Genomic DNA, 25,913 nt, shown 5'->3' with positions numbered 1-25,913 from the left:
CAATTTCAATAAGGAGAGAAGTTGTCTTGAAATTAGAGCAGGAGGCAGAAATGCTAACACTCCTTGGCTGTGTAGGAGGAAGGGTCTGTACGACCATAGCCTGATTCATTGATAGGCATCCTTGCAAATGAACCTAAGCTGCATAGTTATTTTAAAGCCTGTGTGTGACAAAATATGTCCCAAGTTTCACCAAAATAGCTGAGTCTAGCATTTATCCTAGTATGTATTTTGAATTTTCAGTTTTAGTAGCAGCCTTGAGCTCTCTCACATAGCTGTCACAGTGTCATGGTTACACGGAAAAGATTCAAAAGAACAGTTTTTTGGTGATAAATTTTGAAATATCAATGTCAATGTTGAATGTTCAATGATGTGCATGTTTAAATGATTATCATTAAAGTTTTCTTGTTTAAAGTTGAAAAATATACAAATTCAAATTTCATATATATTATTAATTATAAATTTATAATTTATAAAATATAATTATTAAAATTTAATATTATTATATTACCCGACGAACCCGCGCACCCTGTTTCCAAAAATGTCGTCCCCGTCCCCGCACCCACGTTTCCTGGCAACATAGATACTACCCTATCACATACTTCCATAGATAGCCCTCCAACCATTTGTTGACACTCTCAGCTTAACCGTTCGTCTATGGGTGGACCGTGGTAGCTAGTGCTGGGGGTGAGCTCAATGCCCACTAACCTGAAAAGCTCCTGCTAGGATGCCCCATGAACTGACTATCTCTATCATTGACTATGGTCTTAGGGAGTCCATGCAAGCTAAAGACCTCCTTGAAGAATAGCTCAGCCACCTGTGATGTTGAATACCTTGTTAAAATGGCAAAGAAATGAGCATATTTGGTCAATTGATCCACCACCACATAAATACAATCTTTTCCCTGCATCATAGGGAGCCTCGTGATAAAATCCATGGAGATACACTCCCACTACCCCTCAGGGATGGGAAGTGGCTACAACAACCCAGTTGGATAGGTCAACTCCCCCTTATTCCTCTAGCAAGCCTCACACTCCACATATCTCAATAATCCCGCTTGAGGCATTTCCATGTGAAACGCTCTCTGATCGTCATGTATGTCTTTTGCAACACCTGGTGCCCTGATAATCGAGAGTCATGAGTTGCATGGAGAATCCTCTCCCTCAATTGTGAACCCAATACCAAGAATATGCGCCCTTTGTAGTATATGCATCAGCCATCACCCTATAACGCTCATCAATGTGAGTACCCTCCAGAATCTCACATGTCCGTCGATCTTTAGTGTACTCCACCAACAACTGCGTCTTCCAATCATGGCAAATGCTCATGAGTGAAAGTGTCATGGGCCTCCTAGATAATGCATCTGCTACCACATTGTGTTTTCCCTTGACATAATATCAAACTCGTAGGCCTGCACCTTGTTAACCCACCTTTGTTGCTTGTCACTGAGGCCCTGCTGCCCCATAAAATGGTGAAGACTATTGTGATCAATCTTCACCCGAAATCTATTGCTCAACAAATACTATCGGAATTTGGCCAATCCATGCATGATGGCCAACATCTCCTTGTAAATAGAATACGACCTCTCATGTGGAAGGAGCTTTCGGCTCTCAAAGTGATGGAGTGTCCATCCTGAGATAAATTGCACCTACCCACTCACCTAATGCATCCTACTCCAAGGCGAACGGCTAAGTGAAATCTGTGAGTGCCAAGACTGGGCAACAACCCATCACCTTCTTGAGGCAATCAAAGGCTAACTGTTCTCTATCTGTCCATGCAAAATCCCCCTTCTTCGTCAAATCTATGAGGGGAGCTACCAACTGTGAGAAGCCCTTTACAAACTACCGATAATAGTTGCATATGCCCACAAGTCCCCTCAAATCAGTCACATTCTCAGGCATTGGCCAATCTCGGATGGCCCTAATCTTCTCCTCATGCACCCTCACTCCATTTGCGCCAATGATGTGCCCCAAGTAGAGCATCTCTGTCAGCCGAAACTCACACTTTCACAACTTGGCATAAAATTGTTGCTCCTCTAAAATGCACAACACCACCTCCAAGTGCTCCAAATGCTCCTCCCACGTCTGACTATAAATCAGAATGTCATTGAAAAACACCAGTATGAACTTCCGCAACTACCTACAAAATACATGATTCATGCATGACTGAAAAGTGGCAGGTGCGTTGGTCAGCCCAAAGGGCATGACCAAAAACTCAAAATGCCCATAGTGGCACCTGAAAGTCGTCTTGGGGATGTTCTGATCCCTCACCCTGGTCTAGTGGTACCCCGAGCACAAGTCTATCATAGAGAAATACTTGGCTCCTCTAAACTCAAACATCAACTCATCAATGCGCAAAATGGGGGAGTTATTCTTCAAGGTATTCTTGTTGAGCACTCTATAATCAATGCACATGCGCAAAGTCCCATCCTTCTTCACCAGAACAACTGATGAAGCGAAGGGACTAGAGCTTGGCCTAACGTGTTGTCATGTCCCTTTTGGAAATACTGAGAGGGGGGTGAATTAGTAATCCTCAGCAATTAGCACTTTTAAATCTTTTCAGAGCATTAGTTAATCTTCAATTATTATTAATGTTTATGCAGTAATAATAGTAAATAAAAGAACACAGTAGGCACAAAACTTTTAGTTGGAAAACCCCCTCCGAGTTAAAAACCATTGAACGCATTTCTAATAAATTCTTTAATCTTCAGCCCCAACTAAAATAAAAGCAACAACTTTCTAGAATTCTAGAAAAGCATTCTTCTCCAACTCCCACTGGAAGGATGCCCCAACGCCCTGGTTTCTTCAGTAGTCAACTGAATGGATGCCCCAACATCCTAGACCAACCTACCACCCTGAAGTGTTCACAGGCTCCAACCTGTAAGCGACTTCATGCACCAGCCTAGCACCTCCCTACCACCCTATAATGAATGAAATGAGATAAGAGTGTGGATTCCCATACTAGGGACAACGATCCACATTACAATATGATTTACAATGATTTTGACCGAACACCCATTCACACTATGACCTACAACCCAACCATGACATAATCCCAACAGACACTCCTTTACCTCCCAATAATGCCTTTCGACTCTAGGCAGATTGACTCTTCCAATGATGACACTTTTACAAATGACTCTTTTACAACTTACAATGATGACTTGACACTTCTTCACAATATACGGATGTTTGTCATGTCTTCAAAGGATGTCCTACTGCAATTCTTCATTTGATTTGATACTTCTCCTCTTGAATTCTTGCTTGAAGTTGTACTTGAATCTTCTTCTACCTGCATGCAAAATTTGCCCGGCGAAACCAATCCCAAAACAAAACAAAATACCCTTCAACTTACCTCTGCCTGCAAAACACATGTAAGTGCATAATAATGAATAAATACAAATTAAAATTACAATGCATACCTGAAGTGTGCTTGTCACTTTTGTTGTTGACTTGCCTTGACTGTTGATGTGTGGTCCTTACTACAGTGATCCTTGAATGCATGCTTTTTCTTGCCTTCTAGGAGCTCGATATTGAATCTGTTGTATCTATGTAATTTCAAATCTCCATGGTCTGAAATTTCTTCATGTGGTAGCCCTCTAAGTCCCCTTTCCAACCCCACACGTTTGATCAAGATTGGATTCTTCAAGAGTTATGCCCAATCTCCCACGATGATCTGATTATAGACTACTTCAGTAGAGCGAACTTGTACGAAGTGCCACGTGTCACTGTTGCGAGCTTCGGCCCTGAAAATGCTACTAAACAAACTTCTGTGACTATTTACGAAATTCAAATCCAATGCTCAGAGAGAAAGTTATGACGATTTTCCCAACGTCACATGTTTGACAAGGAATTTGAGAGCCTACAAAAACCCTAACTTCCTCAGATCATATCTCCGAAAATATAGCGAACCAAGATCTAAAATTCAGTCACGAGGTTCATAAACATTTCGGCTCAAATGGGTTTTAATTTCAGATTCTGAAGCTTCGCAGAAAAAATGTTATAGCAAAAATTCCATGATGACTTGTTTGAAGCCACGAAATCCCTACTAGAGGAGGATATGAGGGTCATTATTTATATGAATGTCTTGAGTTGAGAGGGTCCTCAACAAGTGAACATTGGAGGGATTTTTGGGGCAAAAAATATTTATTAATTATTGACTATTCAATGACCACAAACAATTATGAGTGTGATGCCACAACCCATAGGGTTTTAGCCCACTAACTTGGGTTACTAACTTCAAACATGAATATCTCTCAAACTGTGAAGAATTACTTGGTGTGCCATATATCAACGAAAACATCTCGACGAGTAGAATACATCTAGAAGATACTTGACTCAAAATAGAGTAATTTGTCAAGTCAAAATGCCCTTTCAAGACTGGGGTAGCCCTTGGTGCTGTTGGGGTTGACATCAATGACAACCACCGACCAACATCATGGATCTATACAATCTTTGGTCCACATCCTTTGACGAATCTTTAAAGCTTAACTTGTAACCTGTTATCATGGGGGTAAGGACTAGCTTGCAATCTTCCATCTGGAATTTTTTGAGCATTTCCTTGATGTACTTGGTTTGATATATGAATATTCCTTTATCCTACTGAGAAATCTAAATCCCCAAAAAGTATGTCAGCTCGCCAAGCATAGACATTTCAAACTCACTTTGCATTTTTGTGGCAAAGTCTTTACTTAATCTATCATCATTACTTCCAAAGATTATATCATCCACATATACCTCGATAATCGTTAGGTTATCTCGATCCACTTTCACATAGAAATTGGTGTCAACACTTCCTTTCTTGAATCCTTGTTGATGTAGATACCTATCAAGACGATCATACCAAGCACTAGGAGCTTGCTTGAGACCATATAGTGCCTTCTTTAATCTGCAAACATAGTTTTCTTTGTCAGTGAGCAGAAAACCTTCGGTTGTTCAATGTAAACTTCTCCTTCCAATTCACCATTTAGAAAAGCTAACTTAACATCCATTTAGTAGACCTTGATTTTTCTCAAGCAAGGATAAGCAAGAAACATCCTGATAGCTTCCATTCTGGCAACTGGAGCAAATGTTTCTTCAAAATCGATTCTCGCAACCTGTGCATATCCTTTGCATACTAACCATGCCTTGTTCCTGGTAACTTGTAATCCTTCAATTGTTTTGCTCCCCATGAACCTATAATGAAACTGCCATCTTGTTCAAACTACCTTCCCATCAATCGTAGACTTGTGCCATATACTATTGCATAGACTCCTCCTCTACAAACATTAAGGAGTCAACAAGCCAGATTGTTCAAAATAGTTAGTCACCTAACGGGCCATCTTGACTTGAGTTATGATCTAAAGCAACTGCTAATTCCTCATGACCTTTTGCTTTTACAAATCCTGAAAGCATAATTGTTGAAACCTTGTTATCTGCTGTGAAGGGTCAATTTTTGAAGTTTGGAACCAAGGGAAACCCTTTCTGGGTTTTTCTGGGTTTTGGGCAAGGATCACACTCCTAATTCTATAGAATTTTCTGGGCAAATCTGAGGGGTCAAACAGGAGTCCCAACTGAACCAAAAGCTAGAGGAGATAAGGGGAATTTGGGCCAAAATTCTGAGATCAACATTTGGCCAATTCCTTCGTCAGTTATTATGGGTTTCTTGCGTAGAGGCTAGGATTAATTTCCCAGAATTTTTCGAGCAACAGGAAAGGCTCTAACAGCAGATCATTTTAGGCAGCAGCACCTTTTTGAACAGTAACAGCGCAGCTCTTGGGCCAGATTACCAATAGATTTGAGGAGGTTGTTCCATTGTTCATTTTTGGCTTTTGCTAGCTTGCCTAGAGCAAGCCTAGGTGTACACATTCCAACACCTTGTTATACGCCTTTTTCCATTTAATAAAATGAGTAGACAGCATAGTTTGGTTGCCAATTTTGTGGTGTGATGGTCTGATTTAATTTTATGGTGTTATTTTTATTGTTCTCTTTGCATAGAACTATTTTCCCTAGTTTGGAACATTACAGTGGTATCAAAACATGATCTGGGCCCAGCTGTGGGAAATTAGCCAGAAGATCACGGAAGCTTTGGGTATGAGTGCACAATGATGGGTGAAACCAGAGACAAACCTATGGCTCAAGGGAAATCCAATATGCAAAAATTCTGGGGTAGAATTCATTGGGACAATGAGAGGTTGGCCCAGTTGAGGAGGGTGAGAGACCAAACCCATCCTCACCCTTACAGCAGAGACATTAGAGGTGATCAAGCCGTGTCGGTGTAGCCATCTACATCATGTGGGGAAAGTCGACCAGATCAGGGCACCAAATCTCTTGAAAAGGAGCAGGAAGGACAAAGATGGTTAGAGGGTGAGACCAGGGGGCACTTTTGCTGGTGGAGACCTGGCTTTAGATATCAGGAGCCTGAGAAGGAGGTTGAGCATGATGCTGCGAGCCCACAAGATGGTGAGGAGCACGTCGATATACATGGTGGGGCACAGGAGTCACCTTTACTAGAGACCTCTTCGATAGCCCCAGTTGACACCTTGGTTAAGAGGATGGAACCTACACACATAGAGCCATTTGTTGAGGGGGTGTCACCCATGAACAAGATACCGACATTTGTTGAGGTATCTGGAGTTGTGACTGAGTTTACAGGTGATAGATGCCCATAGCAGTTCGACCAGTTCACGGCCGACCTTCCAGCATTACAAAGGAAGATCATCGCATTAGTGCGTGAGGCTATTCTGCAGCAGAAGGAAGAGTTGTAGGGCATGAGAGCGGTTTGTGCCGAGTCCACAGCCAAATTGACTCACGTTGGGGAGCGGTTGGATTCTGTACTGGTGCAGCTAGAGTGCACATTGGGGCGTGACAGCAACCTTCTTCAGGCATATCTAGACGAATTTGGCAGCACTGTTAAGTTACCTTGGCCCATTGGACAGAGAGAGACAAAGCTACCTAGTCAGATTTCATGTATTGACTAGGATAGCGAGATGAGACGACCTGAGTTGCACAGGGTGCAACACCCGCATGCTGGGGTTGTTCTATGTGCAGGAGTTCGTGCATTCGATCCCTCTCTTGGGGTTGGATGGCGAGAGATTCTGAGTTGGTACCCTGTGGAGTGGGCTATGGAGATGGTGGTGGACCTGGGTGTAGCTCAGCAGGAGCTTCCAGGCATTGGGGATACCGACAACGTAGACTGGCATTGGGTTCCAGGTGGGACTACCTATCATTTCGCAGGTATGCAAGTTGACTACAACTGGGATGGTGCAGTTGACCTAGCAGTTGAGCATGCACATTTGCTAGGGGAGTCTCATTCGGCACCAATGGTCGACCAGTTTATGGACAGACTCTTTTGGTTTTCTTGGTATGGCATTTGTACACAGGATCATTGGGTTATCAGCATACCCTAGCAGGAGTTTGTCGGAGGAGGTGGCATTGGCAGACCACCAAACGATGCCTTGGATGGAGTTGGGGACTCTTAACCTTTGTCTGGGGCATATAGGACGCGGAGGAGCAGAGCAGTGGTGGCATCACTGCTGACACATAGGGAAAGTCACTTCTCGAATCCCTCAGGGGGGATTTGGGGGGAAGACCCATTCATCGACGAGGATAGTGATGCGATGGTGGAGGTGATGATACTGATCGAGTGTGGCTTGACACGTAGAGACATAGTTCCAGGCCATCACATCTAGGGATGTGTGGGACAATCTAAAGTTGAGCAATGGTCTACAGGTCGGCATGGAGATGCATGGTGGTGTTTGTAGTGTGTTGGACTGCATTGTGGAGTGGGAGTGCCTCACATCGCATTTACATGTGGGGAGTGAAGGGTGCAGTGACAAAGGTGGGAAGCAGGACGGTACGGGATGGCATAGTTGTAGCCGAGGGTATCCAGTAGTGTACAGGGGTAGGTCGTGGTGTACAGTGGCATGTCCAGGAGTACTGGGATGATTGGTGGTATGCAGAGGCATATGTTGTTGAACAGCGAGATCTTGGAGTGTTGCCTCCAAGGACACCCATGGACAGAGATATCGGGCATACCTTTTGGTGTAGTTCACCCAAGATTGATGGGGATACAGATGAGCGATACTTGATGGTATCCGCAGGGACTCACACGCCTGACCCTCTTCTACATTACTTATAGGAACAGGCGATTTGGTTGTTGTCCTTTAACACTCTGGGCATGAGCAGCAGGGAACGGGGAGCTCACCCAAGATATTTGGATGACACTTAGTGTGATAGAAGGGAGACTTCTCAGTGGGGGCAGCGACAGGTCGAGGGATGAGGTGATCACCGACAAGGATGGCATATCATTCATCACTGATCCTATGCCTAGGGAGCTGGTCGCAGGGGAGACATGTGTCACTCTCTTTCCACAGGGCATGTCTGGACCATGTATGTGTTGAATTTTCTAAGTCTATCCGTAAGAAAATTAATTTGTATTCTGTTGGTTTATTTCGTCTACTTGTTTAAATTTGAACAAGTTATATAATACATTTAAACACCGAAATAAACACAATACAGTCACAACATCTACAGATCATCAACTAAAAGAAACAAGCACACAAGTGACACCGTTGTTTTTGGACTAATGTCCCCGGAAAAACCCAATGCGGGGAAACCGGTGCAGTTGTTCAGAGGGTTTTATTATTATGTAGTTTTCAGAATACAACCTAGGTGCCACAAATAGCTCACCCCATAGAGAATGCCCTCGGCAGTAGTACCTCTCAGTCGAAGACAGATATTCCGACTATATCTCTAGATGAATGATCCCATAGCAACAATACAGCTCCTGCTGCTCTACAACACCATATCCAGCTCTCCAACTCCAATCTATCCCATGAAAATCTCCCAACGCTGCCTATAGGGCCAGCGTCAGCCCTCTCTGGCCCAACGTCAGCCTATCTAGCCCAGAGTCAACCTCTAGGGGCTTTACGTCAGCCTCTAGAGCCTCTGTGTCTCACACGCTGGCACTCTCTGGCTCTGCGCAGCTCCTCGCTGCCTCTACGTGGCCTCTAGCTGCCTCTGTGTGGCCTCTAGCTGGCTCTGCATCAACCTCTCTCGGCTTTTGCGTTGATCCTCCCGGTACTAACTCTGCCTTTTACTGTGTATTCACTGCCCCTAAGCTACAACTCAAATCACTCACTCAATTTCCTCAGCAAACCCTGCTCCAGAAAATCGAGTTCTTGATCTCTCTTGGTGTTTTCTCCAACTGACCCTCAAACCTCCTCTTATACTTATCTCATTGGTCCATCAACGACCAAGATTAAATCTTTAATCAATGGCTAAGATTATATTTGGCTTGATCCATGACTTTTGGACCATTATAACCCAGTTTTATATTAATTCGCATTAATATTTTATTTTTCCTAAGTTTAGACTTAGGAACTACATTAAAAATATTAATTATTTTAATATCTTCCAAACTGGTTAGATTCTACCCAAACTGGTTAGATTCTGCCCAAACCATTTATGGGTCTTGGAGATGTCATGTGTTTTAGCCTCTCCACCAATTTTCATGGCTAGAGCACATCCGATGCTACCCCAAATCAACAGTATGAGCAGAGGATACCATGTACGGCTGAGACAATTGTCTAGTATGTATCCGGGTTCCTGACATTGTATCCGCACATTATCCAGGGGGCGGGTAGCCAAACCAGTGGCGATGGTTGTCAGAAGCAGGATGGATCTGAATACACTGAGTCGATTGCGCATATCAGATACCCATCTATTGGGATGGTGCAATTGACCTAGCAGTTGAGTGTGCACATTCGCTAGGGGAGTCTCGATCAGCACCAATGGCCAACCAGTTTATGGACAGACTCTTTTCGTTTTCTTAGTATGGCATTTGTACACGGGACCACTGGGTGATCAGCAAGCATAATTTAGCAGGAGTTTGTCGGAGGAGGTGGCATTGGCAGACCACCAAACGGTGCCTTGTATGGAGTTGGGGACTCTTCACTCTTGTTTGGGGCATATAGGACGCAGAGGAGCAGAGCAGTGGTCGCATCACTGCTAACACATAGGGAAAGTCACTTCTCGAATCCCTCAGGGGGGGATTCGGAGGGAAGACCCATTCATCGACAAGGATAGTGATGCGATGGTGGAGGTGATGATACTAATCGAGTGTGGCTTGACACGTAGAGACGTAGTTCCAGGCCATCACATCTAGGGATGTGTGGGAGCATCTAGAGTTGAGCAGTGGTCTACAGGTGGGCATGGAGATACATGGTGGTGTGTTGTAGTGTGTTGGACTGCATTGTGGAGTGGGAGTGCCTCACATCGCATTTACATGCGGGGTGTGAAGGGTGCAGTGACACAGGTGGGAAGCAGGACGGTACAGGATGGCATAGTTGTAGCTGAGGGTATCCAGTAGTGTACAGGGGTAGGTCGCGGTGTACAATGGCTTGTCCAGGAGTACTGGGATGATCGGTGGTATGCAGAGGCATATGGTGTTGAACAACAAGGTCTTGGAGTGTTGCCTCCAGGGACACCCATGGACAGACATATTGGGCATACCTTTCGGTGTAGTTCACCCAGGATTGATGGGGACACATATGAGAGATACTTGATGGTATCGGCAGGAACTCACACGCCTGACCCTCTTCTACATTACTTATAGGAACAGGCGATCTGGTTGTTGTCCTTTGACACTCTTGGCATGAGCAGCAGGGGACGGGGAGCTCACCCAAGATATTTGGATGACACTTGGTGTGATAGAGGGGAGACTTCTCAGTGGGGGCAGCGACAGGTTGAGGGATGAGGTGATCAACGACAAGGATGGCATATCATTCATCACTGATCGTATGCCTCGGGAGCTGGTCGCAAGGGAGACATGTGTCACTCTCTTTCCACAGGGCATGTCTTGACCATGTATGTGTTGAATTTTCTAAGTCTATCCGTTAGAAAATTAATCTGTATTCTATTCATTTATTTCTTCTACTTGTTTAAATTCGAACAAGTTATTTAATACATTTAAATACCGAAATAAACACAATGCAGTCACAACATCTACAGATCATCAACTGAAAGAAACAAGCATACAAGTGACACCGTTGTTTTTGGACTAATGTCCCCGGAAAAATTCAATGCGGGAAAGCCGGTGCAGCTATTCAGAGGGTTTTATTATTATTCAGTTTTCAGAATACAACCTGGGTGCCAGAAATAGCTCACCCCATAGAGAATGCCCTCGGCAGTAGTACCTCTCAATCGGAGACAGATATTCCAACTAAATCACTAGATGAACAATCCGACAGCAACAATACAGCTCCTGTTGCTCTGCGTCATCATATCTAGCTCTCCAACTCTAATTTGTCCCATGAAAATCTCCCAGCGCTGCCAATAGGGCCTGCGTCAACCCTCTCTGGCCCAGTGTCAACCTATCTGGCCCAGTGTCAACCTATCTGGCCCAGCGAGTCAGCCTATCTGGCCCAGTGTCAACCTCTGGAGCTTCTGCGTCTCACACGCTGGCCGTCTCTGGCTCTGCGCAACTCCTGGCTGCCTCTGCATGGCCTCTGGCTGCCTCTGCGTGGCCTCTAGCTGGCTCTGCATCAACCTCTCCCGGCTTCTGCGTTGATCCTCCCAGTACTAACTCTGCCTCTTTGTTGTGTATTCACTGCCCCTCAGCTACAACTCAAATCACTCACTCAATTTCCTCAGCAAACCCTGCCCTAGAAAATCAAGTTCTTGATCTCTCTTGGTGTTTTCTCCAACTGACCCTCAAGCCTCCTCTTATACTTATCTCGTTGGTCCATCAACGACCAAGATTAAATCTCTAATCACCAGCTAAGATTATGTTTGGCTTGATCCATGACTTTTGGACCATTCTAACCCAGTTTTATATTAATTCACATTAATATTTTATTTTTCCTAATTTTAGACTTAGGAACTCCATTAAAAATATTAACTATTTTAATATCTCCCAAATTGGTTAGATTCTGCCCAAACCATTTCTGGGTCTTGGAGATCTCATGTGTTTTAGCCTCTCCACCAATTTTCATGGCTAGAGCACATCTGATGCTACCCCAAATCAACAGGATGAACAGACGATACCGTGTACGACTGAGACAATTGTCTAGTATGTATCCGAGTTCCTGACATTGTATCCGCACGTTATCTAGGGGGCGGGTAGCCAAACCAGTGGCGATGGTTGTCAAAAGCAGGATGGATCTGAATACACTAAGTCGATTGCGAATATTAGATACCCATCTATTGGTTGCATTCAAGTGTAGCTATTTGGCACGCGTGGTTTCTAGTGGTCATCAGTACTACGCAGTGGCAGGCACAGGATAGCTTAGCATGCCTTAGATTAGTTCATGACGTATGGACTCTGGAGCCTATAGATGGGTGGCATGCAGGGTCTAGATATGAGGGCCAGAGGGATTCCATCAGTTGTCAAGGCTATGCCACCGCAGATCTGGCTATGGGATGTAGGAATTCAATTGATCGATAGATCACTCATGGTGAGCGGAGTCATGGCAAAGAGTGATATAGTTCGCTCTAGGGATGACACATGGGGGTTCATGGAGGGTTTCATCATATGGGGAGGCAGACATTCTCTATCGCTGCACAGGTTTAGAGTTAAATTTGGATGGGTAGGCCTTGGCACCATGGAGATTCCTAGGCAAGATGTGTCTCGCCTCCTTCAGAATTCCCCCATCAAGTTGAAGGAGAGGAGGATACTATCTGTGAACGATGGGGAGTATGACATAGTCAGAGTAGCACAACATCAGCATGGTGGCACCACTCTAGGACTAGTAGGGAACTGGGGCATCACAACTCTTCACAGCTCAATAACCTTTACGGATGTGCTGACTACTGCAGGGGGAGATCATAGAGATCTTCCATTGGGCTTTGTGAGTCACTGATGGAGCAAGGGACTCGTGGTACTTGCACTGGGCAAGGTAGTGAGTGGAGTGAGGGGAGCTTCATGTTGGGCAAGATAAGTTGGGATCCTGGTATTGAAGGACTCTTTCATATCAGGATAGTGCTGAGGTCAAGGACGATTCAGTGGCACATCTGGGACCCTGGCACATGTTGCTATGACAGTGGGGAGCAACAGTTAGAGAGGATGCTCATTCAAGCATTGCTTGAGGACAAGCAATTTTTGGTGCATTGGAGGAGCATGTCGGTTGAGAATGCCACTTGGGAGGGCAAGCACATACTTGAGTGTACAACATTGAAGTTGCTTGGGGACAAGCAACATTTGGGAGGAGACGACTGTCATGTATCTTCCTAAATTATTTTGGGGCCCATTCGATTTTATTAGGAGGTTAGACTTAGTAGAAGTTATTTTGATGTGGTTAAGTATACATGGGAGCCACCCATACTAGGGGAATACGCATTCCCCAAATCGATTTGCATGGGGGGGAAATCGATGGTTAGGTGAGGGACCCATAATGGAGGGAAAATGGAGGGAAAGGTGCTCGACAAAATCTATATAAGGAAGGCATCTCTCCTCATTTGGACATCTTATCTTTTGACATATTGAAATCAATCTTAGTTGCTCGAGTTGCTTAACCAAGTTATTGTGTTGTTTAGCACACGAGTGTCTCTGAGCGGAGATCTCAAGACTTGCTTCGATGGACTTTAAGTGCCAGCCCTAGGAGGGAGTTCTTCTTCATCTTAGTGTAGCAGCAACAGGGAGACAAGTTATAGCAGTTGTAAGTCGAATAACAGCAGCACGGGGAGTTACAACAACGCGAGGATTGCGCAGTCACAGCGTGAGGTACTCTAGGAAGTTGGGGAGACAGGTGCATCCTTTCATTATTTTCAGGAGTATCGAGGGCAGCTACAAATAAAAGGGCCATCCTACACGCAGCGCTCATTTCATCACACACAGGACTGCGTCATCTCCTCCATGACTGCGCAGTCATTGGAGTGAGACTCTTTGGGGCAACACCATTCGGGGGAGTTTGGAGTTGGGGTAATGGGAGATCATTTGGAGGGTCATTTGAGGAGGATTGCTAGAGTTGGGACAACAAAGATTGATAGGATCAGTCACAATAACAGAATTTGAAATTGGAGGGCCAAGTTGTGAAGGGTCAATTTTTGAAGGTTGTAACCAAGGGAAACCCTTTCTGGGTTTCTCTGGGTGTTGGGCAAGCATCACACTCCTAATTTTATATAATTTTCTGGGCAAATCTGAGGGGTCAAACAGGGGTTCCACTCAGCCAGCAGCTAGACGAGCTAAGGGGAATTTGGGCCAAAATTTCGAGGTCAAAATTTGGCCAATTCTTTCGTGGGTTATTCTGGGTTTCTTGCTTAGAGGCTGGGATTAATTTCCCAATATTTTCTAAGCAACAAGGAAGGCTCCAATAGCATATCATTTCAGGCGGCAACATCTTTCTGGGTAGCAACAGCGCAGCTCTTGGGCCGGATTACCAACAGATTTGAGGAGGGTGTTCCATTGTTCATTTTTGGCTTTTGCTAGCTTGCCTAGAGCAAGCCCAAGTGCACACATTCCAACACCTTGTTGTACATCTCTTCCCATTTAATAAAACGAGTAGACAACGCAGTTTGGTTGCCACTTTTGTGGTCTGATGGTCTGATTTAATTTTATGGTGTTATTTTTATTGTTCGCTTTGCATAGCACTATTTTCCCTAGGTTGGAACAATACAAATGTTGAAGCCTGTCATGTAACTCAATAGATCAGAAAATAGGAGATAGAGGAGAATCCCTTAAGTTCATAAAAGAACCAAATCATTCACACAATAAACACAAACACAAAGTGCAAAGCAAAACTTTGAAGTAGGGTAACACCATTAATTATTTTTCATGGAAAGAATCACTCTACAAGCCACGCTTGCTGCAATTACAATATCCTTCTCAATAACCCCCCATTACATTGCTTCTTTTCTCTATAATTCTATCTAACCTCCTAGAAGCTTCTAGTGAAGGAATCTTCTAGCAAGCATTCTTACAATTATTGCTTTAGCACTATGCCATCTATCTATCATAACCCCCCTTGAGTACTGCTCTAGGTACCCCATATTATCTGCCCTAGGTACACTATAAAGCAATGGTATGGCAACACACAACTGGGAACAGGAAGGATGTGAAATAATAGGCATTGAAATAAGACAATTTTCTATGAGGTAGGGGTGTAGTAAAGAGGCAAAGAGCAAATAGATATATTGTTAAATTATGGTATGTTCCCTGCTTAGTGCAATTTACTTATTTTTTCTTTTATTAACCACAGATTAGCAATCACACATACATTAAGTAAAGTGCAGATAGAACATTAAATGATCAACCTAAAACAAGCCAAGACAAGAGACACAAGATGTGGTGGCTAGCCAGGGACAAACCCCAAGTGGGCAATCAATACCAGTCAAACCAGAGGTCAGATCACCTCGATTTTTGTGCCAAAAATTGCGGCCTGCCTAGGAGAGGCAACCACACCCAATTTGCACTCCTTGGAGGGTCAACGCTGGTCAATGCTGGTCAAAGATGCTTGTTGTCCTGTTTCTGCATCCTTTTTTCCCTAGGATGACTTCCTTTTCATCCACAAGTGTGAGAAAGAGAGAGACTCTTTCTGCGCAGGAGAGAGAGAGAGATGTGTGTGAGAGTGAAGTGTCCAAATGAGGAAAAAAACTCCTTGTATTTATATGCAAGATGTTGAGGTTGAATATACATGACTGTTGGGCTTCTGAGCCTACATAAGTTGCTAGTCGACTTGACAATTTGTCCATAGTCAAAATAAATTCATATCTTCATAAATACTTATCGGAATCGGATGATCTTTAGATCAATCCTACACCTCTCGACGAGAGGAATCTAATAAAAATATCAGCAGCCATAAATAAGGTGACCCACATGGAGTTCGACCCTAGTTGCCAATTTTAACACTCCCTCTCAACTAGGGAGAACTTCATCTGCAATCCGTTGGACTGTCTCTACTTTGCTCTGCACGACTTGACCCTGTTCTGCTCTGCTCTACTTTGCTCTGCTTTGCTTTGCTCTGCACGGCTCTTACTCGAACTATGAAGAAGAAGAAATGACCGAGGATGTATCATACCATCCTCCACTGACCCAAAGTCAGTCTCAGAGTGTCTACCACTCTCACTGATCCCAGATCAATGGAGGTCATCCTAGCATAGGGAGTACGGTAGATACAGCGATGCGTCCATCGATAGTACTACTATGGTCCCTATCCTCATTTCCCTGCTCATTGATCAGATGAGAGGTACTTCCCATGAGTCCAAGACTGCATGGGTAGCACGCCTTGACAGGAGAACAAATCATCCTGTCCACAGGAGAACGAATCATCCTATCAGTGGATGCCACGGAGAACGAATCATCTTGGCCCACAAGAGAACGAATCATCCTGTTCCACAGTCACCACAGAGAATGAATCATCCTAGCCCATAGGAGAACAAATCATCCTGTCCACAGTCGCCACGGAGAACGAATCATCCTGGCCCACAGGAGAACGAATCATCCTGTCCACAGTCGCCACGGAGAACGAATCATCCTGGCCCACAGGAGAACAAATCATCCTGTCCACAGTCGCCACGGGGTATCGCAGGGAAAAGGTTGAACCTCTTTACCCTGTACATAGTGTGCCACCAGGGGATGGTGAGTCGCCCTGTGGTCACATGTTGCTCCAAGAAGTACCCTGTGCCCCCCCGGAGCTCCCAGAGCTCAATACATCATACTTGACCCTCATAAGAGGGTCTCTGAACGACACCAAGTCGTTCTCGGAAAGTCAAGAATTTGACCTTTCCCAGGGGCTTTGTCAAAATGTCAGCGATCTGTTCATCTGTACCGATATGTTGGAGCCTTATAGCTCCCCACTGCACCATATCTCGAATATAGTGGTACCTGATATCGATATGCTTGGAGCGATCATGGAATACGGGATTCTCTGATAAACGAATCTCGCTCTGGTTGTCACACAAGATCACGATGGTATCCAATGTAAATCCAAACAGCTCACTGAAGAGCTTTCAAACTGACTGCTTCGCAGGAGGCCATACAGGCAGCAATGTACTCTGCCTCAGCGATGCTCAAAGCTACCGACTTCTGCTTCATGTTGATCCAGGATATCGAGGCAGAACCCAAAGAGAAACAGCACCCAGAGGTGCTCTTACGGTCCACCACACTGCCTGCCCAATCAGCATCAGTATATCCAAGTAGTCTCACATCTCCGGCAGTGTATCTTGATTCTTAACCCATGAGTAATTGTGCCATGAAGATATCTCAACATATTCTTGGCACCAATCCAATGTATGTGGTGAAGTTCAACCATATGTTCACTCAATGTGTTGACTACAAAGCATATATCCAGACGGCAATTCACCAAGAACATCAATGCTCCGATGAGTTGACGATACTCGGTAGCATTTCGTAACATAGGTCCAGCAACACTACCGCTTAACTTCTTGAATTCAAGTTCCATCGGGGTAGTTACGGGCTTGCAGTCCACCATACCAAAACTTTCCAATATCTTCACCACATATTTTCCTTGAGATAGGAAAATCTCCCTTGGCTTCTGCCAGACTTCCAGTCCTAGGAAGTAGTGCATAAGTCCTAAGTCTTTCATCTCGAACCCAGAAGCCAGCTCCCCTTACATTTGTGAATGAGACGGTCTGCACTTGTTAGAAAGAGGTCATCAACATACAACACTAGTATGAGAGGTTTGTCGTCTTCAACCTTAAAGTAAAGGTTAGGGTCAGCTTCACTCCTAGCGAATCCCAGCTTTATCAAATAGCTATCGATCCTTTCATACCATGCTTGGGGTGCTTGCTTCAGCCCATAGAGGGCCTTCTTCAACCTGCACACATGAGATTTTCGATCATAAATCTCAAATCCTTCGAGTTGTTCCACGTAGACCTCCTCTTTGATCGAACCATGTAAGAACGCAGTCTTGACATCCATCTAATGTATGTTCCATCCTTGCGAAGCAACAAGGGCTATCATTGAGGGGATGGTGGTGTATCGGGCAACAGGTGCAAATATCTCGTCATAGTCTATACCTTCCTTCAGAGAGAAGCCACGAGCGACAAAACGAGCCTTATATTTTTCTGCACTTCCGTCAACTGCATGCTTTATCTTGTAAATCCATTTTGAGGTGACAACAGCTTTGTCAAGAGGTCGGGGGACCACATCCTAAACATCGTTTTTCATGATCAACTCATATTCTTCGGTCATAGCATCCTTCCATACTTGATGCTTGACAACATTTGTGAATGATGAAGGCTCATTTTGAATGATTGTGCTCATGATGGTCAGGTATCCCTGATGCCTGTTCGGCTTCTTACTTTCATGGAAAGTTCCTCGGGGTGCAATGTGTCCTTCAGCATCATCAAGTGTCCCCCTAAGCCATGAAGGCCTCTTCCTAAAAGAGGAAGGCTTAGGCGGAGGGGGATCAATAGGATCCATAGGTTCTTCCACATCGGGCATCGTCTCTTCTTCCTTTTCCTTTGGTTCCCTGGTGTCAACTTCTTTAGATCCTCTTTGAGTAGGAAGATTGTCTACTTTGCTAAGAGCCATATCTTCATCAAAGGTGACGTCATGGCTAATTTCGACTTCCCTTTGACCAGCCACATAGATTCTGTAGCCCTTAGTATTTTCACTATAGCCCACGAAGATTCCTTTCTTTCCAGATGCACCCAATTTATTTCTTTTCTCCTTCGGTACATGAAAATATACAGGGCTTCCAAAAATTCTAAAATGAGATATGTCAGGTTTCTTACCAGTGAACATTTCTTCGGGAGTCTTGGAACCCAATGCTTGATGAGGGCATCGGTTTTGTACATATATGGCGGTGTTTGCAGCTTCGGCCCATAGAAACTTCGGAAGTCTTTGATCATGGAGCATAGCACGAACAGCTTCCACAATTGTGTGATTCTTCCTTTCCACCACACCATTTTTCTCAGGAGTATATGGTGTAGTAGTCTCCCTCTTAATGCCAGCCTCTTTACAAAAGTCATGAAACTCATTGGATTCATATTCAGTCCCATTATCAGTTCTTAAGATCTTGATCTTCTTCTCGATTTGATTTTCGATCAAGGCTTTGAAGTGTCGAAACTAGGAGAACACTTCATCCTTCTTTTTCAAGAAGTATATCCAAGACTTACGAGAATAATCATCTGTAAAAGTGAGATAATATGAAAATCCTCCCAAGGAGTTCACGGGCATCATAACTAATATGTCTGAGTGAACCAACTGCAATATATCGCATGTCTTGCTTTGGCTTGAGGGGAATGGTCCCCTTTTGAGCTTTCCTTCAACACATCCCAGGCATACACCTTCTTGTTCTACTCGGAATTTGGGCATCCCTGTCACCATCTTTCTTACATCAGGTAGAGCTTTATAATGAAGGTGAGCAAACCTTCGATGCCATGGTTCGGATTGAAGAGTTGTGTCACAAGACATGACACCTAGCGAACTTCCTTCGACCTAATATAATGAATCAACTCGAAACCCAAGAGTGAAAGCATATTTAATATTATTTTTCCATACACGTACCTTACCATCGCGAAGGTCACCTTGTAGCCTTTGTCTTCCATTGCCGAAATGGACACCAGGTCCTTTTTGAGATCACGTACATATAACACATCTTATAGATATTTCCCTGATTCAATTGAAGAGTGACATTTCCAACGCCTTTCACGGAATATTTTGTATTATCTCCAAGAACAATTTCCAGGTTGGTTTCCTTCTCTCTCAAATCATAGAGAGTTTCTTTGTAACCAGTGAAGTGCCTTGAGGCACCACTATCAATAAGCCAATTTCCCAGCGAGTCTGGGGGAGCAGTCGAAGATAAAGCTGCTCGTAGATAATATTCATCTTGCTTATTGTTCACAATATTAGATTAATACCTGGAATTTCTTGCCTTCTTGAATGGTTGTCCTCTTCCTTGATTTCTGGCGCTTCTTTTACCTCTTCCTTTTGTCCTGTCATTCCTTTGATTGCCTTGAGAGGGATTTTGATCATCGCTCCGGTGACAGTCCCTTTTATCAGAGCACTCCCTTGAATAGTGACCTATTTTATTGCAATTATAACATTGTCCTTTTCTTCCACCCTTTGGTCCAACCTTTTTTTGAATTTAACCCTGGAATTGTTTCTTCTTTTAGTATGAGAAGAAAAGGCAGAGGGATGACCCAAAGTATGGGCATTGCTTGTTCTTCCATCCTTGTTTCTTCTTGAATGCATCTGGCCATTAATTCCTCGAATCTAGGAATTACATTATTGTTGAGAAGAGTAGCCCTGAATACATACCATTCGGATGGTAATTCTCCAAGAATTGTGAGTGTCATTTCCCTGTCAGGAATTACTTCCCCAATAAATAGGAGATCGTTCTTGATCTTGGTGATCCTTAAGAAGTATGCGTGCATACTCTCATATTTGCCCTTCTTAATTTCCTTCATCTTATTTCTAACAAACAAGACTTGATTTGCATCATTAACTTTAAATAAACTCACCAGTCTATTGCAGATTTCCTTGGAGGTGTTTAGGTAAAAAACGTAGGCCAACAAGCGCTTGTCGATAGAGTCCCGGATGAGCTTCCTTGCTTTGACTTCTCGCTTGGTCCATTTGTTCTTAGCAGCAGCGGATGCATTTAATGGAGGTTCAACAATTCTTCCTCTCACATGGTCCAACACTCCCTGTTCTTCCAATGTTAGATCAACAGACATCTTCCATCCGTGGTAGTCAGACTTCTCAGGGAGTTTGTCTTCAACAGGGAAGTGTGTTGAGGACCCCATGGTTTGTTTTAAATAGCCTTTCCAACCTTCTCTTCGGTGATTGCTCTTGCTCTTGCTTGGGCTTTGTCTTCACCTCACCTCTGATACTATGTTAAATTATGGTATGTTCTATGCTTAGTGCAATTTACTCTTTTTTCTTTTATTAACCACAGATTAGCAATCACATCTACATTAAGTAAAGTGCAGATAGAACATTAAATGATCAACCGAAAACAAGCCAAGAAAAGAGACCCTTTGATCAAATCTTCTTTTATCTCCAATAGTTCAGTAGAGAGAAATAGTACAATATCTAAATTCTGTAATTTTATATCAGCAACAGCAAACCCTAGATCAGCAAAATCAAACTTGGTCAAACTAGCTAAAATTGACCTCTAAAATGCTTGGTCAATTTCTGGTCAACTTGTTTTCGAACAGCCTGAAGAAACAGCTCTAGAACAGCCCCAAAAGTTTAGTCAAAGTGCAGATTTCTAAAGTCAACTGCAGTCCTAAACTAGGGCAGTCAATACAGGTCAAACCAGAGGTCAGGTCACCTCGATTTTTGTGCCAAAAATTGCGGCCTGCCTAGGAGAGGCAACCACACCCAATCCGCACTCCTTGGAGGGTCAATGCTGGTCAACGCTAGTCAAAGATGCTTGCTGTCCTTTTTCTGTGTCCTTTTTGCCCTAGGATGACTTCCTTTTCATCCACACGTGTGAGAAAGAGGGAGAGACTCTTTTTGCGCAGGAGAGAGAGAGAGATGTGTGTGAGTGAAGTGTCCAAATGAGGAAAAAACTCCTATTTATATGCAAGACGTTGAGGTTGAATAGAGATGACTGTTGGACTTCTAAGCCTACATAAGTTGCTAGCCGACTTGACAATTTGTCCATAATCAAAATAAATTCATATCTTCATAAATAATTATCGGACTCGGATGATCTTTAGATCAATCCTACACCTCTCAACGAGAGGAATCTAATAAAAATATCAGCAGCCATAAATAAGGTGACCCGCATGGAGTTCGGCCCTAGTTGCCAATTTTAACATATATAACAGTGGGAGAGAATATTCCCAAGTCTGGAAGAGAAAAAATAATTTAATATATTGAATTTTCATTACATTGATTTCTTTGGCATTGTACAGTGTGTATGTACATTGCACACATTATTTATTTTGTTTGATGAGTGTAGAAGTCAAGTTTCAGCACATGCAGAAGGGAGGTTGGTGAATCCCTGCAATCTCTACGTTAAACTCCAAATAGGAAATCTAATAGACCAATCGATCGTTACACAAAGACATCAAAAGAAAATGGATAAACTCATAATTCTGAAGACAAATATAAGTCCAAAGAAAAATGTGTTTAATAAATCTTGAACGAATGATGATTACAATTGAATAATGGGACCTCTTCAATAATGTTTGAAGAGGTGAGTTATGGTGAATAGACATGACCTTTAGGGGACCTAACTAATAATAATTAAAAAAATAATAATGTCAATTAGGTTCATTACATGTTATTCCTCCTCAAGAGGCTCCATCCTTCGAGCAAGATTAAGGACTAATGCCAAAGATCAACTTCAACCATTGATCATATTCTTCGCTGACAATGAATTGTGTTCTTCACCGTGTATATAAGTGCTTTTGTTCATCATGAAGATAGAAAAATTTGTTCCACATGAGAAAATCATCATACTTGTGACGAGTATTCAAGAAATAACATGTAGAGGATGTTGCAAACTTGCAGTAGAAATGATGCAACATAGATCTTGATCCTAGGATTCAAGTTCAACTAATAATGTAAGATCTTCAATGAAGTCTGCTCCAATCCTTTGTGAACCAGCACCGGTAAGAGAGGTAGTGACTAAACTTTATCAACATATGCGACTCTGATTGATTCATCATCAAATGTAATGGTTTGAACTTCAGTTTTATCATCAACTTTAAAAGTTGTAAGATATGTCCCTGGTGTTACTACTTGTCTAACGACATTTACAGTGAGCGTATGTGGCACTAGTGGAACGTCTCACTTTTAAAGTTTTATCTACTAGAGCTAGTCAGGAACAGAGATAATAATTGTAATGAAATGTCTTCACTCTCATCCAAAAACAAATTCATAATCTTTTGCATTGAGGCATCTATGATCTCAATGCAATTTTCATTAGCAGTAGCAAGGAAATGTCAAATCATTTCTAAGGCAAGAAAATTACACCCAAGGCAAGACCTGACCCTTTCAACAATTTTAAAATTCTTACTCCCATTCCAAATAAGACATCAATAATTTAATCTTGCACCTGAAAGCTTTGAACAATTAGTTGAAATATTTCTCCCATCAAATCATCATTATATGGTGCTCCGAGCTATGTTGTTCAAGTGATATCCCTAGTGCAATTAATAACAGTGAGCCTTACATCCTAGTCTTGGTGTTTTAAAAATTATGGCTTACACGTGTTGTCTTGGTAGGTCATTGTTCTACCCTAAATAAATACTCATCCACTCTCTAAGGCACGAACCAATGCATCTTCAACATAGATTTGAAATTTTATCATATAATTTATTATGTCTTATATAATAAAATACAATATAATTAAATTATATATGGAAAATTTATCGTTGTATATGATTTATATATTTCTATATATCTATATAACATGGTCAGACGGTTTGATATGGTATGTGGTTTTATTTATTTCCTTCATCATCCCATATGATATAACTTATTATGCTTCTTTTTGGCATATAATATGATATAACTTATTCACGGTTTTAAAAACCTAATTATTATGCTTCTTTTTGGCATGTAAATTATGATGCTTTATATAATTATACTAAGAGTAGTAAGGTGCTTTACAAACGTAATTGAAGAAAACATGTGAAAAAAATAATAACGATAATAAGTATGTGTTTAACATATATAAAAAAATAAAAAATAAACCAACATAAACCTATTTAAACCCAGATTTATCATCAAAATGATTAACAAATTAACACATTAAGAAATTTAATAAATAAATCCACATTTATAATAGATTTTCTATGATACTAAAATATTCGTGACGTGTTGATTTTGGCGCACAGCCTTAATATTTATATTTTTTCCTTAAACCATCTCGCTGCTATTTGACCCATCTCCTCTATATGAACCGGAGCTTTCACTGTTAATGACCCTTTTTCCCACACCGATTGAGACTGTTCCTGACAGTTTGCATTGGCGGAAATTTGAACAGCCCAATCACCCCAACGCCGATCTTGTTGGATGATGGTTACTGTTCTAGTGAGCCGCTACGTCTACTTCTGACTTAATCAGACGCTGGTGTGACCCCTCCACAGCCCTGACTACATCCCTTTTGCAGGTGTCACAATACGGTCTTTAGCGCTCTGGTTTGGTCGTGCGAACATTCCCAAGGCAGACTAGCACAGAGCGCTATTCCTCAGGTTGCATCAAATATGGTCGGTTGTTGGTAGGGTTTGCTCTAATTTAAATCTGCTAAGCGAATAAGTTGATTTTTTAACAGTGATATAAGGCGATACGACATTCCATACTCAATGATTTTGGGGTGGTACGTTCACAGTTGTAATGCAGTGTGCTAATGAAGCACATATAGAGCGATGATGCAATGACGTCTTACACAATGAAAACACAAGAATGATCACAATGATGATGATGACAACGATGAAGTGTGAGTGGTTTCCAGTGTACACAGTGAAGGTACAGCAGAATTAAAGCACTTTTCGTCACTGGTTTGTTGTGGTTCTTCGGGATAGCGTTTTTCTGCGACTGATACGTTAACGGAAACCTTGACGAGAATATCTTTAAAAATGGACGTTTTTATTGCCACATGCCCGCAGAAATACTACTCTAATACCAATTGTAACCGGTGTTGCAGATATCTCCCTTTTTCCCTGTTATTCAGATCCAATGTTATGCTGGCCGACAATATCCAACCGTCAGCGGTATTTGCAACATTACTCGTAACACATTCAACCGTTGTTACGAAGCAATCTGTCCTTTGCACATCATTATCAAAAAGCAAAAAGCAATCTGTCCATAAGCTATCTTTAACCTCACATAATTATTAATATCAAGAAGCAATCTGTCCATCAGCTATCAATCTGTCCCATAAAATAATTTCTAATTTCTTCTTTCTTCTTATAAAAGGAACAAGACAGCCAAAAATATTTTATGTTGAGGCATCATTAGGAAAGGAACAAACCCATTAATCCGTAGACAGACAAAAATATGTCGACAAAAAATTGGATATACAATTTCTTATAAAAGGAACAAGACAGCCAAAAACATTTTACGTTGAGGCATCGTTACAAAAGGAACAAACCCATTAATCCTTAGACAGACAAAAATATGTCGTCAAAATACTGGATATACAATTGAACAATGGTACCTGTAATATAAATACTGAAGCGGTGACTCACGGTGAATCACGTGACCTTTACAGAAATACCCAATGCCCATAATGGGAGACACATTTATGCACCAGGACATTGCAATTCACAGAATAAGAAAACGACGAGTTCCATACTGTATTTCACCCAAAATAATTACCTCGTTTGGTCTTTCAAACTTCTTTAACTCCTTTTCCATCAAATTTGTCATAGCCTTGATATATCCTTGCCGTTGATACCACGAAGGTATCACAGTGTGCTGCATCTTGACCAGATACTCATCTTCCCTAAAATAACCATGATAAATCTACTATTGGTTCTATTCCTCATTTTTATCACACAACTTTTAAAACAGTTCAGTAATCTACGAAAGCTGCATATCACCATTAAGCTAAGACAACATAATAAACATGGTAACCATTCCCATATACCTGAAAATTCTTTCGAGGAGTCGAAGACTTGAGCCACTAGTTGAGATTGAAAATTGAGGGTAAAGTGGAAGCACAACAAGCTTGGTAATTCCGTCATTCTTAATCTGTACAGATATCTCACATGGTTACAAAAACCCAGAATTACAATTAACAAGGCACGCAGTAACATGATTTAATTGAGTTACCAATGTCAGGATACTTTGTAGAAGTAACAGAGTAGCATTTACTAAATGTTTAGAGATAAAGCTCGAATCCAAGTCCTTTCATACTGTAAATGGAAATTGGAAATTTTGAAATTCAGCTGAAATTACATTGCGGAAAAAATAAAGACGATAAAATATTTCAATTTTAAAATGCCAAACTATAATCTGATCTCCTAAAGCTTGACTAATCAATATTACATGGCTCTTAATCCCATCACTTT

General features: G+C 42.3%; 1 protein-coding gene across 2 annotated transcripts in view; it reads right to left on the bottom strand.

Annotated features, from left to right (window-relative positions):
• LOC149238909 (ferrochelatase-2, chloroplastic-like) overlaps positions 1 to 25,913 on the bottom strand; it is a 385,049-nt gene that overhangs the window by 214,372 nt on the left and 144,764 nt on the right. For both annotated transcript variants that reach the window (XM_089373228.1, XM_089373227.1), the window contains exons 6-7: positions 25,490 to 25,593; positions 25,219 to 25,345 (exon numbers count right to left, since the gene is read on the bottom strand). In XM_089373228.1, coding sequence (XP_089229354.1) covers positions 25,219 to 25,345; positions 25,490 to 25,593 — 231 coding nt within the window. The remainder of the gene's footprint in view (positions 1 to 25,218; positions 25,346 to 25,489; positions 25,594 to 25,913) is intronic.

The sequence above is a fragment of the Pinus tabuliformis genome, chromosome 8 (assembly GCF_031772625.1).
Source record: "Pinus tabuliformis cultivar Carrire ecotype Pingquan chromosome 8, CPIR1, whole genome shotgun sequence".
NCBI lineage: Eukaryota > Viridiplantae > Streptophyta > Pinopsida > Pinales > Pinaceae > Pinus > Pinus tabuliformis.
Note: the sequence above shows the minus strand (reverse complement) of the source record. Positions and strands in the feature narration are given on the sequence as shown.